The sequence below is a fragment of the Molothrus aeneus genome, chromosome Z, assembly GCF_037042795.1.
Source record: "Molothrus aeneus isolate 106 chromosome Z, BPBGC_Maene_1.0, whole genome shotgun sequence".
Lineage (NCBI taxonomy): Eukaryota > Metazoa > Chordata > Aves > Passeriformes > Icteridae > Molothrus > Molothrus aeneus.
The window spans coordinates 55,330,564-55,345,160 of NC_089680.1; the positions used below are offsets into that span (position 1 = coordinate 55,330,564).

The following is a 14,597-nucleotide window of genomic DNA, read 5'->3' on the forward strand; positions in this document are numbered from 1 at the left end:
TAATGTATAATACACCACAATATATATACCACAAGTTTACATGTACATTGAGGATCTTATGACTGAGTTGGTTAGTACAAAGAGGAGAAACCACTAGATGGTCATATAAACAATTTGTTAATACAAATGGTGACCAAGCCCCTGAAGAGGGAGACATAAGCTCCTTGAGCAATTGCTGTCAAAGTTCTTATATCAACAAACTGACTGCAATTAGAATCTAATGCTTCTAATTATAGCCATTTGCCTCCTCATGTAAGAAACATGGTTAAGTAATTTGCCCTAAATCATATTATTATTCAGAAATTAAGATTCTGGATGTTAATCACTAAACCACTGTCACCAAAAGCCCCAAAAGAATAAATATTTTTCTTATTCACCATTATAACACTGAAGTATAATCGTTCTAAAAAAGCCACAGATTTCTGAAACTATTGCAATTTGGCCAAGTGCATGTAATTTCATAAGCAAAAGTTAAAGTAAGAACTGCAAAACACACCAAAACATAAAGGCTACACAGGGTGGTTCAAAAAGAAATTTCTATTTTAATGCCTACACTCATGGTAGAATGGGGCTGTGTATGTGTTTTTGGATTCTGGTAAATTTATGGTTATGAACTGCATGGTTACATAAGCAAGTAATATGAAGCATTAGAGTAAAGCCTATCTTCCTCAAAACTATTTCAAATTACAGGCCTCTGTCCTTATCTCACCCTTTCCACTTCCCAAGGACCACCTTTATGTCTCAACTTTATTCTAGCATTAAAAGAAGATATAAAAAAAGCTCCAGCTTTAAAGCAAACTTTACTTTAAAGTAACATCTGTCAGGCTTTGTAACTGCTCAAATAAATTAAGATTAAATACTTACATTATGATGACTGCTGTTCTGCTTCAAGATGCTAACTGGCTCAAAGATACAAATCACCTTTCCATAAGAAGCTGCAATCTAAAGTAATATACATTTATATGTATATAAACACACATAAAAGAAACAAGCTGAACAAATAAAAACAAGATGCAAATGGTTGATTTAACTTTTAACCCTGCTTGTAGATAAATTTGAAGCTCACATCCGTATTTCCTTTTGAAAACAGAAAATTACATTTACCAAAAATCTCTAACCTAGCGTTGTCAATAATAAAAATACAATCCTCCATTTACTCATTAATCACAGTAAACTACTGAGAGTATAGCTGGACAATTTTTTAAAATCAGATTATTAGCAGTATTCTCCCCATATTAAACTATGTAAACACTCAAAACAATCTGCAGAGTTCCAATTCTCAGACATGGAACCAGTAAACAATCAGAGCACTTTTGTTTACTTCCCTAGCATAAGAACAGGCTACTTTTCAAAAAGTTATTTCAAAAGATCCAAACTATGCCAAGAAAACACCCAATGCAGAAAACTGTAAATAAAACCACTACTAAAGGCTAACATAAAACAGTCCAAAAAAAGTTGCAATATGGTCAGTTTTAAGTCAGTGTTTGAAAGTCTTATTTCATCACAGATTATCAATCACCTCAAACTTGCATTAATACAAAATTATTAGTACTTGATCTCAAGGTATCTATATAAAAGCAAGCCTAGAAGACTTGCTAAGAAGAGCCAAAACAAGCAAATGTATGTTAAAGACCTCAGGCAGAGAGCTTGAGAGAATTGTCACACAACAACGTGGCCAAAAAGTATTTTGAATTACAGATTTACAAAAATTAAGGAGTCTGCATAGGTCATGAACAACAGACATCCTGCATTCTGAACTGATGGTAGTTAAAAGGAGAACATCTAGAGATATGATATGCTGCAATAATCAATCTTCTGTTCCTGTAAAATTCTGACTTAACGTATTCACAGTTTTCCTTTAATAATAAAGTAAGTTAGATTCACTTTTTATAAAGTATTTTGATTCCAGCATCAGCCACTAAAGTTTGAAAGGAAACCAAACTAAACTGTCATACCTAAGATCTATACAAGGTCCATAGCTTTTAGAGAAACCCTCTACATTAGAAGAACAGATAGTTAAATAAATTTCCATCCTACTAACATCAGCCTGACCCAAAAATGCCAAGAATAATTTTGTCACATTTGCAAGGAAGAAGTTTCTTCAGGCATTTTGCATTTTGCAGACTAGTATCTGCCCTCTCTAATCCTCTTTGACTACCTCACTTACTGTTGCATTCTCTAATAATTCCATTCCATACCCAAAAGCAAAAATTTATATAAACTCATATTGATTAGATTTTCTTCCTTTGTTCCTTTTCTCCAAATGTGGACATTTTTTCCATATGTGAACTATTTTATTGTTCAGTGGTTTTTAAAGATAAGATTAGCATTCCAAAATGCTCAACTTGTAGTGTCCAGAGCAACTGCTGCTCCCGAAACTTCCCACTAGTTTCCACAGCGACTCACCCTGCATCTTCACTGAGCTGCACTCCACCAAAAAGAATAATGGTGGGATTGAGAGCACTTTCAGCAAGTTCCCTGACTACACCAGGATGTTTGGAGCAGGCCACAGGCTGGAGGGAAGGGATGCCAGCCAGAGGGACCTTGGTAGGCAGAGAGGTGCAACCATGTGAACACCTACTTCAAAAAGTCCAAGGGCAAGGTCCTGCACCTGGGTCAGTCAGAATCAGTACAGACTAGGGAAAGTGACAGATTGAGAGCAACCCTGTGGACATGGATCTGGGGATACTGGCGGACAAAAAATCTGTACGTGAGCTGGCAGTATCCCAGAAAGCCAACCAGGTCCTGGACTGCTCCAAAAGAAGGGTGGCCAGTAGGGTGAAGGGGATGATTTCCCTATCCTAGTGAGACATCAACTGGAGTATCACATCCAGTTTCTGCCTAGCATCAGGCAGAAACGGACATGTTGGGTTGAAAGAAGGGACACAAAAATGGTCAGAGAGCTGGAGTACTTCTCCTATGAAGACACACTGAGAGCACTGGAACTGTATGTTTTGACAAACCAAAGTGGAATTTGTGTGTCAGTACTGATGAAGAATGCCTAAGAAGAAATTCTACCCTTTTAAGAATGACCTGAAAATTCACTGATCAGTCTGGTCAATAAGCAAATTCCTAGCCATCCACTGCTTAGTACCACAGCATTTTAGAAATACATCCAGTTTCCTTACAGCAAACCAATTGCAATACAATACCAACTTGCAGACTCTAAATGACCTCACAGGTCTACTTAAGAAATGAAAAATCTCTAAAGCTTAGTAAGCCTTACAGTGTGATACATTCATGTGTGCTCATTTACAATTCAAGGACAATTTTTCATTTAAACATATACAGAATTAGTATCATGCAATCCAGATGACCTTGCAAATTTAGAGAAATAATGCTCAGTGAACTCAAAAAAACCCCTTTAGTTAACAGCAGCCAACGGAGAAACTCAGGTAGACTATGGCTATGAGGTGTCAGAGACACAAAGAAAAACATTTCCTCATTTTCATTTGTGCTCCTTCACTAGCACTGTAAGAGTTTATCACTCAAATGCTAAAAAGCAGGAACAGGGTGTGGCTGGGGTTTCATCAGCACAGTGTTCACAACAAAACTGGTTTCTATCAGAGGTCTTGTCTCAAGATGGACACCAGAATATAACCAAAGCTCTCATCAGCTCATAAGGCTTGTAGAAAGCTGACATTATCTACTCACAAGGACAAGCTTAAAGAAACAACAGAGGTAGAAAACTCCTCTTACATGAACAAATAGTTATCCAAAGTTCCCACTAAACTGGTAAACAGTTTAATCCCTGAGACATCCCAATGGAGCGATACAGAACTGTGACATCCCAATGAACAGTTACCTGGTTATTTCTTTTTCACTCTGACAGGAAAATTAAAAAAAAAAAAGCTCTCTTAAAAGGAATTAAAACCCAGTGTTGTCTAAAATGTAAGGTTCTGATGCTGACCTAGCTACAAAAAAACAAAAGCTAGGAATTCAAGAAAGCAAACCCCATCCAAGAGAGGCTTTAGGAATTGCTTGAAATAGATGTCATTTTTCTGGATGATCTGAAAGTGATTTTTGTGGAAGCACTCATCTCCTGCCAGCCACTAACATGTCAAAGAATGTCAATGACATGCCCAGTAGTGCAAAGCCATAGTGAATAAATTACTTTTGCTTCCAACTTAGTAATCTCTTAGTCAAATTCTTGCCCTGAATGTAGCCCTGAATCCACAGCCTCCTGTGGCAGTCCTACCTATCTTCTACAACCATCTATCGTATCTGTGGTTACTATTTATAATTACTGTGCTGCTTATAAGTAAAGACAGAAAGCAATCAGTCATTTTACTATTCATTGTAGTATATTTCCCCTAACTTGCAAGCATATACATTCCTAAGAAGGTGCTTAATATGACATTGCTGGAACATTATTAGAAACACTGCTCTACATACCTTCCCCTGTTGCATTGAACAGTCCACACATCCCACTTGAATGTTTCCATGTTTTGCTCCAGGGATTATCTGTAATCGTTCGAAGTCAGTCCCCAGTACCACAATATCACATCCTGATGCGTATGCCTACAGTATAGATTTAAAAAAAATTAAAAACACCCAAAGAAAACAAAAAAAAACACCCCACTCCAAAATAATGCAAAGCTTTATCTACTTGCAGCATATTAGTGAAATATGAAACCCTATAGTCCATGTATATTATCCAAGTAGAACACTATACAGTCAGAAGAGGTCTTTGCAGAGATGTCTGCAATTTAAAACCAAGCAACAGAAGCAGCAAATTTCTCTTTCTCCATGTTTACAAGTTCATCATAAGACTTGCATAACAAGCAAACAGTGGTTTGTGATAAAAAAATACCAAAAAAATTTGGACATACAAAAACATCTAAAAGAAATGTAAAAGCATAAAAACCACAGTTCTTGCAAAGTAGAAAAAAGTAATATATTTCTTAGATTGGAGAGAGACAGACTTGAGAAGTTTTTCTTTTAATTTTCAGATTTCTGAAAAGGGGGAGTACAATTGAGGAGCTAAAATTTTATAAAACATTTAGTAAGGACTTTGTACAGGCAAAAATCAAAAGACTAACAACATGAAGCTTAGTTATACAGAAGCAAAACTGCCTTCTCAGACTTGTTGAGTCTCCTGTTATTTGCATGAATTCTATTCTCTGAAGTTTATATTGTCACTGAGTATGCTGCTATATCTAACACATTCACAGAGACAGTTCACTGAGTCTTGCAATGCTCAAGTCAGAATTTCTTCCTACCTTCTTGGAAGTTTTATTAGATATTGAGTACAGATAAAAATAGAGGAAAAGATTAAACACTGGAGAAACTTGTGGAAACAACAGTGAGGAGAATCATCTAATGAGCATAAGAAAACAGCATTCAAGGATGAAATTCTGGAGAAAAGGAATGCACACTCATTAAAAAATTAATCAGAAAGACAGCAACAAAAGAGTACAAACAAGTATTCTGTTAGCAAGAGACTGATAAAAGGATCAAAAATACACCATTTGAATTGACTAAAAGCTTCAAGAGTAGAATAGCCTCACAGAAACTGAAGATGGAAGATTTCCATACACTGACAGAAATATCATGCCTTACAATCAACTTCTGTACTAATTTCCAATATATTAAATAAAAACTGTGGATTTGAAAACAAAAGCAGAATAACCAAAAGCTAGATATATAAATTTGAAATCTGATTATCATGTTTTCATGTGTTTTACATGAAAGAGTACCAAGAATATTTGGTACTCTAGTACCAAGACTGGCCTAGACTATCATACCATCACACATCTTAAAATAAATAAATAAATTGAAAAATATTGAGATTTCAGTCCAAAGACATTTTCCCCACAAAGGATTAAGTGATGCTTCAAAGAAGAGTCTTAGCCAGAAGACTGTGTTCACCAATCCCAGCCAATACTCATTTATCACACTGCAACCAGCAGAACACCAGGCACCACCTTATAATTGAAAATGCTGTCTATAATTCTGCAGACTATATATAACCATATATTTATTTATGAACACTTATTACTGGGAGGTTTTTGAGCTCCTTCCTGTCCAGTTCCCCCTTCAGCTTCAAGACATTCAAGCAATATAATTCCTCTTGTCAAAAGAGCAGCATTTATTACTAATTAGCATACTGAACTACAGGTTCCAAAGCAATCTAAGTGAAAACTCATTCAAAAAAGGAGACTGAGTAGCAATTTCTGTTCAAATGTTAAAAAAATTATTTTGATATTGTGATGGCATTAACTTTAGACCTGTTCACCACAGAATGTTTTTTTTTCCTCAGTTCAAAATAATCTCACCTGGTGACTCACTGGTTAAGTCCACAGTTCACCAGAAAAAGCTTATTTAGAAATACCAGACATACAATTTTTCCTAAATCCGTTTCTTAGAATTTAGAGTTCTGTATAGGGGCAATTTTGAGGAAAACAAAAACAAACTAAAAGAAGTGCTTCCATGTAAAGCCATAACATAGAGACCTAGACCCAGCTTCATTATAAATGTATTTAAGCCCACCTGCTGTGTGCATATGCCCCCCCCTAGGCCTCATCAGCACTTCAAAGACTTACTATACTTCTCCCGTCTTGTTCTTTCCATTTCTAGCTTCACAGATAAGCCTGAAACCACCTTGTGCCACCACCACAATCATAGGATAGAACACAAAGAATGCCTTGGATTGGATTGGAAGGGACCCTAAAGATCATCTGGCTCCAACTCCATTGCAATGGGCAGGAACATCTTTCACTAGACCAGGCTGCTCAGAACCCCATCCAACCCAGCCTTGAACACTTCCAGGGATGAGGCACCCACAGCTTCTCTGGACAACTCTTCTAGTGCCTCATCAACCTCACAGTAAAGAATTTCCTTCCAACATCTAATCTAAACCTACTCTCAGTCTGAAGCCACTCCCGCTTGTCCTGTCACTACATGTTCTTGTAAACAGTTTCTCTCAATCTTTCTGTAGGCTCCCTTCAGGAACATGAAGACCAAGATAAGGTAATCCTTATTCCTCTTTTCCAGACTGATTTTCTCTCAGCCCTTCCTCATGGAGACGCGATCCATCCTTCTAATTATATTCATGGCCCTCCTTCAGACTTGCTCTGTGCCTTTCCTGTGCTGTGCACCCCAGAGCTGGATGCAGGGTTCCAGGTGGGCTCTCACCAGAGCAGAGCAGAGGGGCAGAATCCCCTCCCTCACCCTGCTGCCCACCCTGCTTTGGTTGCAGCCCAGGACACGTTTGGCTTTCTGGGCTGTGAGTGCCCATAGCTGGGTCATGTCCAGCCTCTCACCCGCCAGCACCCTCGAGTCCTCACAGGGCTGCTCTCGATCCCTTCCCCCAAACTGGACTGACAACAGAGGTTGTCCCAACCCAGGTGCAGCACCTTGCACTTGGCCTTGTTAAACCTCATATAAAATACCATACTTCCATCATAATGACTAACACATGCCATTGGTAGAAATCATGCAATCCATAAAATAAGTATTTTAATGAGGTCATAACTTCACCAGTTTTAAGACCTCAGTACAGTTGGCATTTTTCACTGGAAGAACTCTGTTAGTAACTATCAAACATTATACACTGGAGACTTGAGGAATCGCATATTCATCAATGCACCAGGAAATAAGATTTAAAACAGTTATTATAGAATATCTTGAGCTGGAAGGGACCCACTAAGACCATCAGCATCCACCTCCTGGCCCTACAAGAGAACCAAACCACATGCCCAAGTGCAATGTCAAAACACTTCCTTAACTCTCTCAGTTTGGAGCTGTGACCACTTCCCCGGGGAGCCTGTTCCAGTGCCCATCCATGCTCTGAGAGATCAACCTTTTGATAATACCCAGCCTATATTTGCCCTGACACAACTTCAGACCATTTCATAGAGTCCTGTCACTGGTCACCAGAGAGAAGGTATCAGTCCTGCCTGTACACTTTCCCTCATGAGGAAGACGTAGGTTGTCACAAGGTCTCCCCTCAGTCTCCTCTTAGCCAGGCTGTCACTGCTCATACGGCTTTCCTCCCAGACACCTCACTGTCCCATCTGGATGCTCTCTCACAGCTTTATATCCTTCTAACATTGTGCTGCTCGAAAGTCAGAACCCAGGCTAGCTCCTGTTAACCCAGAGCTATGAAGAACAAGAGTAGCTTAAAGAAATATTAAAGCATCCTAGACTTCTTGTTTCCTGAAGGAAAACACCCTTATGTTCTGGCATTTCTCCACACTACTTGAAAAGACTGACACTTGGAGGAAAAAAACACAATCACTTCAGACATCAGTCTGTTCACACAGATTGGATCATACCTGGTCACACTGGCTTCCTAATGCCAATAAGCTGCAGAACCACCGACTAGCTCCTAAGCCTGTAGAACTGATGTGTTCCAAAGAGATAGAAAGGGGAGAAAAAGGCCTTTTCAAAGAGCTCCCAAACAGAACTACAGCCAAGCAGAAGGATGATGACTTGGATGTTATTTTTGATGTTTAGTTAATGTTCGTCTGCAGGAGAACCACAGTTCCAAAGACAAAAGGGATGTGGAGGGTAGGGAGGTTCTATATTGCAATGGAAAAAGTGTCTGAGGAAGAAGGTGACTAAGTTTTCTGGCAGCTGGCTCCCTTTTCTACTGTTGTCACTACTCCTCACACTGACCAGACACCTTAGGGACACCCTCCTAAGGTGTCCTTCCTTTGGTCCTTTGTTGTCCCCCCTGCAACTCATCCATTAGACTGATCTTGTGCAGAGATGTCAGATCCTCTTACATACTCACTGGAGCCCAGACTTCAGCTGAAAATGAGGTTTCTAAGCAGCAGTATCTTACCAAGATGTTTCTCTAAACAAAGTGCATAAAATTTACTGCTGGACTAATTTTACATTTAAGATTTTTTTATTCACAGCAGAGGTATTTTAGTGTAGTATAATAGAAGTCTGTACTCGGGAGTAAGAAATATTTTCCATACCATAAGAGGGTCTCAGATACCACAAGAATGAATTCTGCCTACCAGTCACTTCATCTAACTTTTATTGTGAGACTTGTCCATGATAGTTAACATGCCACTCATCTTCATTTTAACAGGAGTTAATATGAGTGCATCTTTGTAAGCAATGGTAACCAAGAAAAAAGGTAATTCTAGTCTTCTCTTAAGCAAGTGCAAGTGATCCCAGTATAAGAATTTATTGTATGTATATATATAGACACATAGATATTTTCATATACATATATATATATTCATTTACCTATATTCCCTTGTGGGAAGGGGAGGGGAAGGGAGGAAGGGGCAAGGCAAAAAATGCTGTTATACAGTTAAACGGAGAAAGAATTCCTAAATGTATATGAATTTTTTAAAATAATAATATTAAAACCCTAAGACAAGTTTTTGAAGCAAGCAGAGCCTCTATGTCTGATGTTGGCAGGCCATAAAAGCCTTTCACCTTAAGAATGCCCTAGAACATTTACAAGAAAGTTGTCTTTGCACAATAAGACAAGCAGATAACGTGATATTATCACATACTTGGAATGTTTATTAAACAGTGCTTTGTTCTTCTGTTACAGAAATAAACAAGAGAGAACTAGTTCAAGCTGCAGGACCATGGATCTCACTTGCTGCTGACATAGCAAACAAGCCTGAAATTAGGAAGTGAAAGGTGTTCTAGACCTGTGAAAATAAATGTGATTTTGTATTGCAGAAGTGGGTTTTCACAAAAATTCTGCCCATTCTTTTAATCCAATGTCGGCCCTTAGTTCTAAATTAATATTTCTTTGAAGAAGAACAGCAGAAATTTTGACTGGAACAGTGCTTTAAATGCACAGGAAATAGTATAGACAATTATACAAACTATTCTGATTTCTTTCTAAAATGAAAGTCTGACATATACAACTCACAATCTGAGACTGCTATTGGGAAATTAATCTCACCAGAAGGAAAGCCAACAATTGAGGGCCTCAACCTCTCACACAGCACAGCACCTTCCACACATTTATTTCCCTTACAAACAACCTTCTTGACATATTTCTTCTATGTACTGACATACAAAGTTTTTGCTATAGTTTCTGCTACAGCTATGTAAGGGCTGACACATGACCTTGGACAACTTGCACAAACTTTATTTAACCTACCTCTCTTACATGAAGAGCAGCTATTATCCATGGCTAAATGCAGCAGACCACGTGTGCACACATGCGTATTTATAAAGATACATATATAAACACATTCAAGCATATATGGGATGAACATACACTAGAAAGACAATGCAAAACTCAGTAAAAGTCAAGATAAAAACTAAAGACAAATCTATGAAGCAGATGATACTGCAATAATTGCTATCTTTTTCTGTCCTATGCATAGAATGGTTAAAAGACTCACCATGAGCCACTCTCTAGCCCCACATTTGATCAAAACTTACGCTAGTCTAAGTATTCCACATAAACATTTATTTAAAATAATTAAATTATTTTATTAGGATGCTAAATTAAATTTTAATCAATTATATTTTATCATGTTTCATTAAAAAAATTCAACTTTTTTATTTATCAGAAGTACTTGACCTATTATACTACAACCGTATTAGAGTACATACAAGTACCCAATTCATTGGCCATGCCCTTTGAATCATGTTTCACTGCACTTCAAATCATGAAACTGCACTTTTCATTGATGTGCAAAGAAATTTTATCATTTTTTAATTAATTCAGTTAAGACATAATTAATTTCTTAAGTCCAGAGTAGCTTAACTCAAGTATTATTCAAAAAAAAAAAGGCATTCTTAAAAAGGTTCCCTACTAAATCCCTTCCCTTTACTAAATACCAACCAAGAAGCAGGTGAAGTGTAAACAGTGTAATTTCTTGACTGACTATTATGATATCTAAATTTTCTGGACTACAGATATCCAGGGAGTTCTAAGTGTAAACATTAAGTATTTTCTAGACAGGTAAGAAAGAATATCACTGAGGCATAGAAATTACTTTTATTTATCAGAAAACGTTGCAGAATGGGAAACCTTCTTCTATTGCAACCCAGTACCTTTAGAAAACTCAGTGTGGTCTTGATCAAGCTATGGAACCTCACTCCTCACCCAATTTTCCAGGTGCCTTTCAACTTCAGATATTTAGTTCCCAGTTCTATCAATTGTACATAGCAAGACTCAAGTCCAGAATTAGTTTAATCACACACACAGATGAAATCTGTCAAGGAAATATTTTGCTTCTATTGAAATAATCTATGTAATTAATCTTTCACATATTTTTAACCTACAAACAATCGCTCTTTTGTGATTTTCATTATCAGTTTTGGGACTTGCACTTGTAAAGTTGCTATTGCTCACAGAGACTTCCCACCCCTCCAAAATCTTTTGCTACTCTGGCGGGGGGAAATAATAATGACTAAAATAAAAATTAGAGAATCAGAACTGAATATGCAAAAACATTGTATCAGTGCTGCTTACCCACTTAACTTAATAACTTAAATACAACTTCAGTCATAACTAGTTCAGACGAATCCTGTGTGAGAAACTCCAGGAGCTTACTTTTACTCAAATACTTCAGACCTGACATGAATAAAAGAAAGCAAAGGATGTCTTCCACTGTGGACAAGTACATGGAAAATAAAATAATTCAGTATCTGGAGAAGGACATAAAGAATAAACAAGTAACTTCTGACAGCTGAGGGCCAGGTTCTCATTGATTAAGTGTGCCATACTTTACTACCACCTGCCCTCAGCAGAGCAACAACAGGCATGCTTCTTATGGTATCTTGATACTTATGAGCCTTTTTCAACACATGAATAAAAGATGGGCTAAAAACTTTATCAGTGTTCTCTCCAAGGAAGCTCATGCCCCACTCTACCCTTCACCTAAAAAAAAAAAGTCAGAACAACAAAACTGCCTCACATTAGATATCTGAAATACTTCCTTAGAAGATAACAGCACATACTCAAAAAGGTGTATATGATTCAGTGGATACAGAAAGTTTTACACTAATTTTGCTTCAAAATTTTCAGCTTTTAAGAGTAGAATCCTGATATTTTTAGCTTATAACTGTAATATTTTAAAATACTTCACTTTGAATATTCAGTGCTGTCTATGAGAAAATATCCTGAAGCATACTGTATCTAAAAAAAAAAAAAAATTACAGACCAAGTTCTCCTGTTGGACAAGGACAACTTGTCTGTCCTGTACAGTACACAACCTTGAAATATCAACTCCTATGTTCTCAGCCACAATAACTGGAAGCATAGAAGTTTTACATGCTTGGGGCTTTTTTTTCCATTTCTAAAATATAATTCAATAGTATTTTTACTAATTAATGCTTATATCATCATTTCAGACAGGGAAAAACTATGGGGCATTATTTTCATTGGATTTTCTAACGCTTGAGTCCATCATCCTTTTCCAAAAAAGCAGAAATTAGCTTCAGTGCCTTTTACTTCTTAATCCTTCTGAGCAATCTCGTCAACTTAACACAGCATTACAGAATCAGTAACAACAACAAAAACATCCCTGAAGCAGTCAAGGATATTTCTGCTAGCCATTTTAAATATGAGGAAAAGAAATCCATTAATAACCTTTCAGGGAAAAGGATAATGAAAGGAAGATGAATTGCAGCTATAGGAAATATTGTTATTACATTTATGTCTAGGAAACATTGTTACAGTATACTTCTATGAAAACAGCTCCTCCAAAAGAGAGACCACAGTAATGAATATCAAAAATTACACTTCTCAATCATCCCATTCTCCTGAAGAAAAGATTCTTACTCTTCTTATCCATTGGGGATCTCCAAAACTATACATAAGTTTGTCCGCAACAAGTAGCAATTGAGTCTAGTGACATGAATGACTCAAATTGTTTCCCTCAAAAAAGAATGATCTCAAAATGGTAAGCTTATGACAAGATATTTTGAAAGCTTACTACGATTCCTCTGTAAAGCAGACCTCCTTGTCTCTTACTAAATGGCTTCCCACCACAGGTGGGTCTTTGACATTTCTGGATATGTAAAATTAGAGAGTTTGGCACAATTCAAGTGTGAAGTCTCAACTGCTGTGGTTTAAGATATCTTCCAACATGAACTTATTTATGGGAAGCAAGGTCATGGCCGGACAACGCTGCAGACAGACTCCGCAGAGCCAGCCTAACCCTGGGGAAGCCTCTGCCCCACTGCCCCAGGCGGAGCTGCAAGTAGCTGGACGAATTTAACTGCGTACACCAGACGGGACAGCAAACAAAATTTCATTCCTGCATTTCCGTCTATCATTCCCTTATCAAACTGGAGAGCAGGCTGAAGCTGGGGGCAGCCATAAAAGGTAAGGTTAAAAATACCCCAGCGTGGTGCCCTGAGAAACTTCGCTGCATCTGATTTCATTCCTCTTCAGCCCTACGCGGAGAGAGGGTGGGAAAAATAACACAACAGAAGTGTGTTTACAAAACAAAAGCAAAAGGAAGGAAAAGGCACGTTAATAAAGACTTTGGCTTTTGCAGTGAAGTGCCTTCCTTCTCTCCACTCTAAGAGACAGGGACTTCAAACAGGCTTTGAAAACCTCAGCAACACTAGGGCTGGGTATTCCAAGTCTTCCTCAGCTATGCGCAGAAGAGGATTTCAGCCACCTTCATGACTACAAGGCAGGGCTGAACTCCCTTCCAGAACGAGCCGCACGTCCCGGCAGCCGTTTATGTAATCTTTTATCGCCGCCACCACATCTCCCCGGCCCCGGACCGCCGCAGCCGGCATGTGCCCGCCGCCCCGCCGGCACCGCGCCCGCCCGGGACCGCCGCCGGCAGCGGGGCCGCCGCTCCGCACAAGTTTTGCGCGTCCCCGCCCCCGCCGGGCCCGGGACCCGCGGGCCCCTCGGGCCGGCGCCGCCGCCGCCGGACGGCGCCACCGGGGCGAGCCCCGCGCCCGGGGCCGCCCGCGGCCGCCGCGCCTGACGCAGCCGCTTTCGGCGCCGGGCCCTGCGGAGGCGCCGCCGTCGCGGCGGGGGACGCTCACCGTGAAGGGCTGGTCGTGCAGGCTGCCCACGGAGAAGCAGCTGTCCCCGGGGTTCACGGCGCCCGTCAGCACCTGGTGCAGGTTCATGGTGGAGGGCGCGGCCGCTCGGCCACCGCCGCTCGTCCCCCCGCGCCCGGCGGCGGCGGAGGCGGTGCTTGCCGGGGGCGGAGCGGGCGCCGCGCATGCTCGGCCCGGGCGCCCTCCCTGGGGCGGGCTGAGAGTTCCGTCCGCCCCCTGTGGAACTCGACTTTCCTGTTAAAATAACCCGACTTTCCTGTCAAAACAGTTCTGGAAAGCCCTACCGCTGCGCCGGAGACAGGCGGTGGTGGCGGAGCGGACTCGAAACCTGCCGAGTCGCTGCGCCTCCCGCCTGCCCGGGCCGGCAGCGCTGACCCCAAGCGCATCCTCTCCCAGCCCCTTTCACAAGGGCAGGGCCGCAGCCCTCCCTCCCACTGGACAATGACAAGAGGAAGCACGTGGTAACAGGAGCCTTGGGTCCCCGAGGTTAGGGAAACAAATCGTTTTTGCGTGGACCTCAGAGTGGCTGTAAGCAGCAGGGCTTTTCACCGTCCGGATGAGATGAGGGGAAACGGGAGCCGGCTGGGATGGGCGGGCCGGCCGGGCCCAGGGAGCGGCAGGGCTCA

At 40.2% G+C, this 14,597-nt stretch overlaps 1 protein-coding gene across 5 annotated transcripts in view; it reads right to left on the reverse strand.

Moving 5' to 3' along the window:
- DMXL1 (Dmx like 1) overlaps window positions 1-14,040 on the reverse strand; it is a 77,067-nt gene extending 63,027 nt beyond the window's left edge. For all 5 annotated transcript variants that reach the window (XM_066568760.1, XM_066568761.1, XM_066568759.1 and 2 more), the window contains exons 1-3: window positions 13,954-14,040; window positions 4,396-4,521; window positions 879-942 (exon numbers count right to left, since the gene is read on the reverse strand). In XM_066568760.1, coding sequence (XP_066424857.1) covers window positions 879-942; window positions 4,396-4,521; window positions 13,954-14,040 — 277 coding nt within the window. The remainder of the gene's footprint in view (window positions 1-878; window positions 943-4,395; window positions 4,522-13,953) is intronic.
- Window positions 14,041-14,597: the final 557 nt, after the last annotated feature.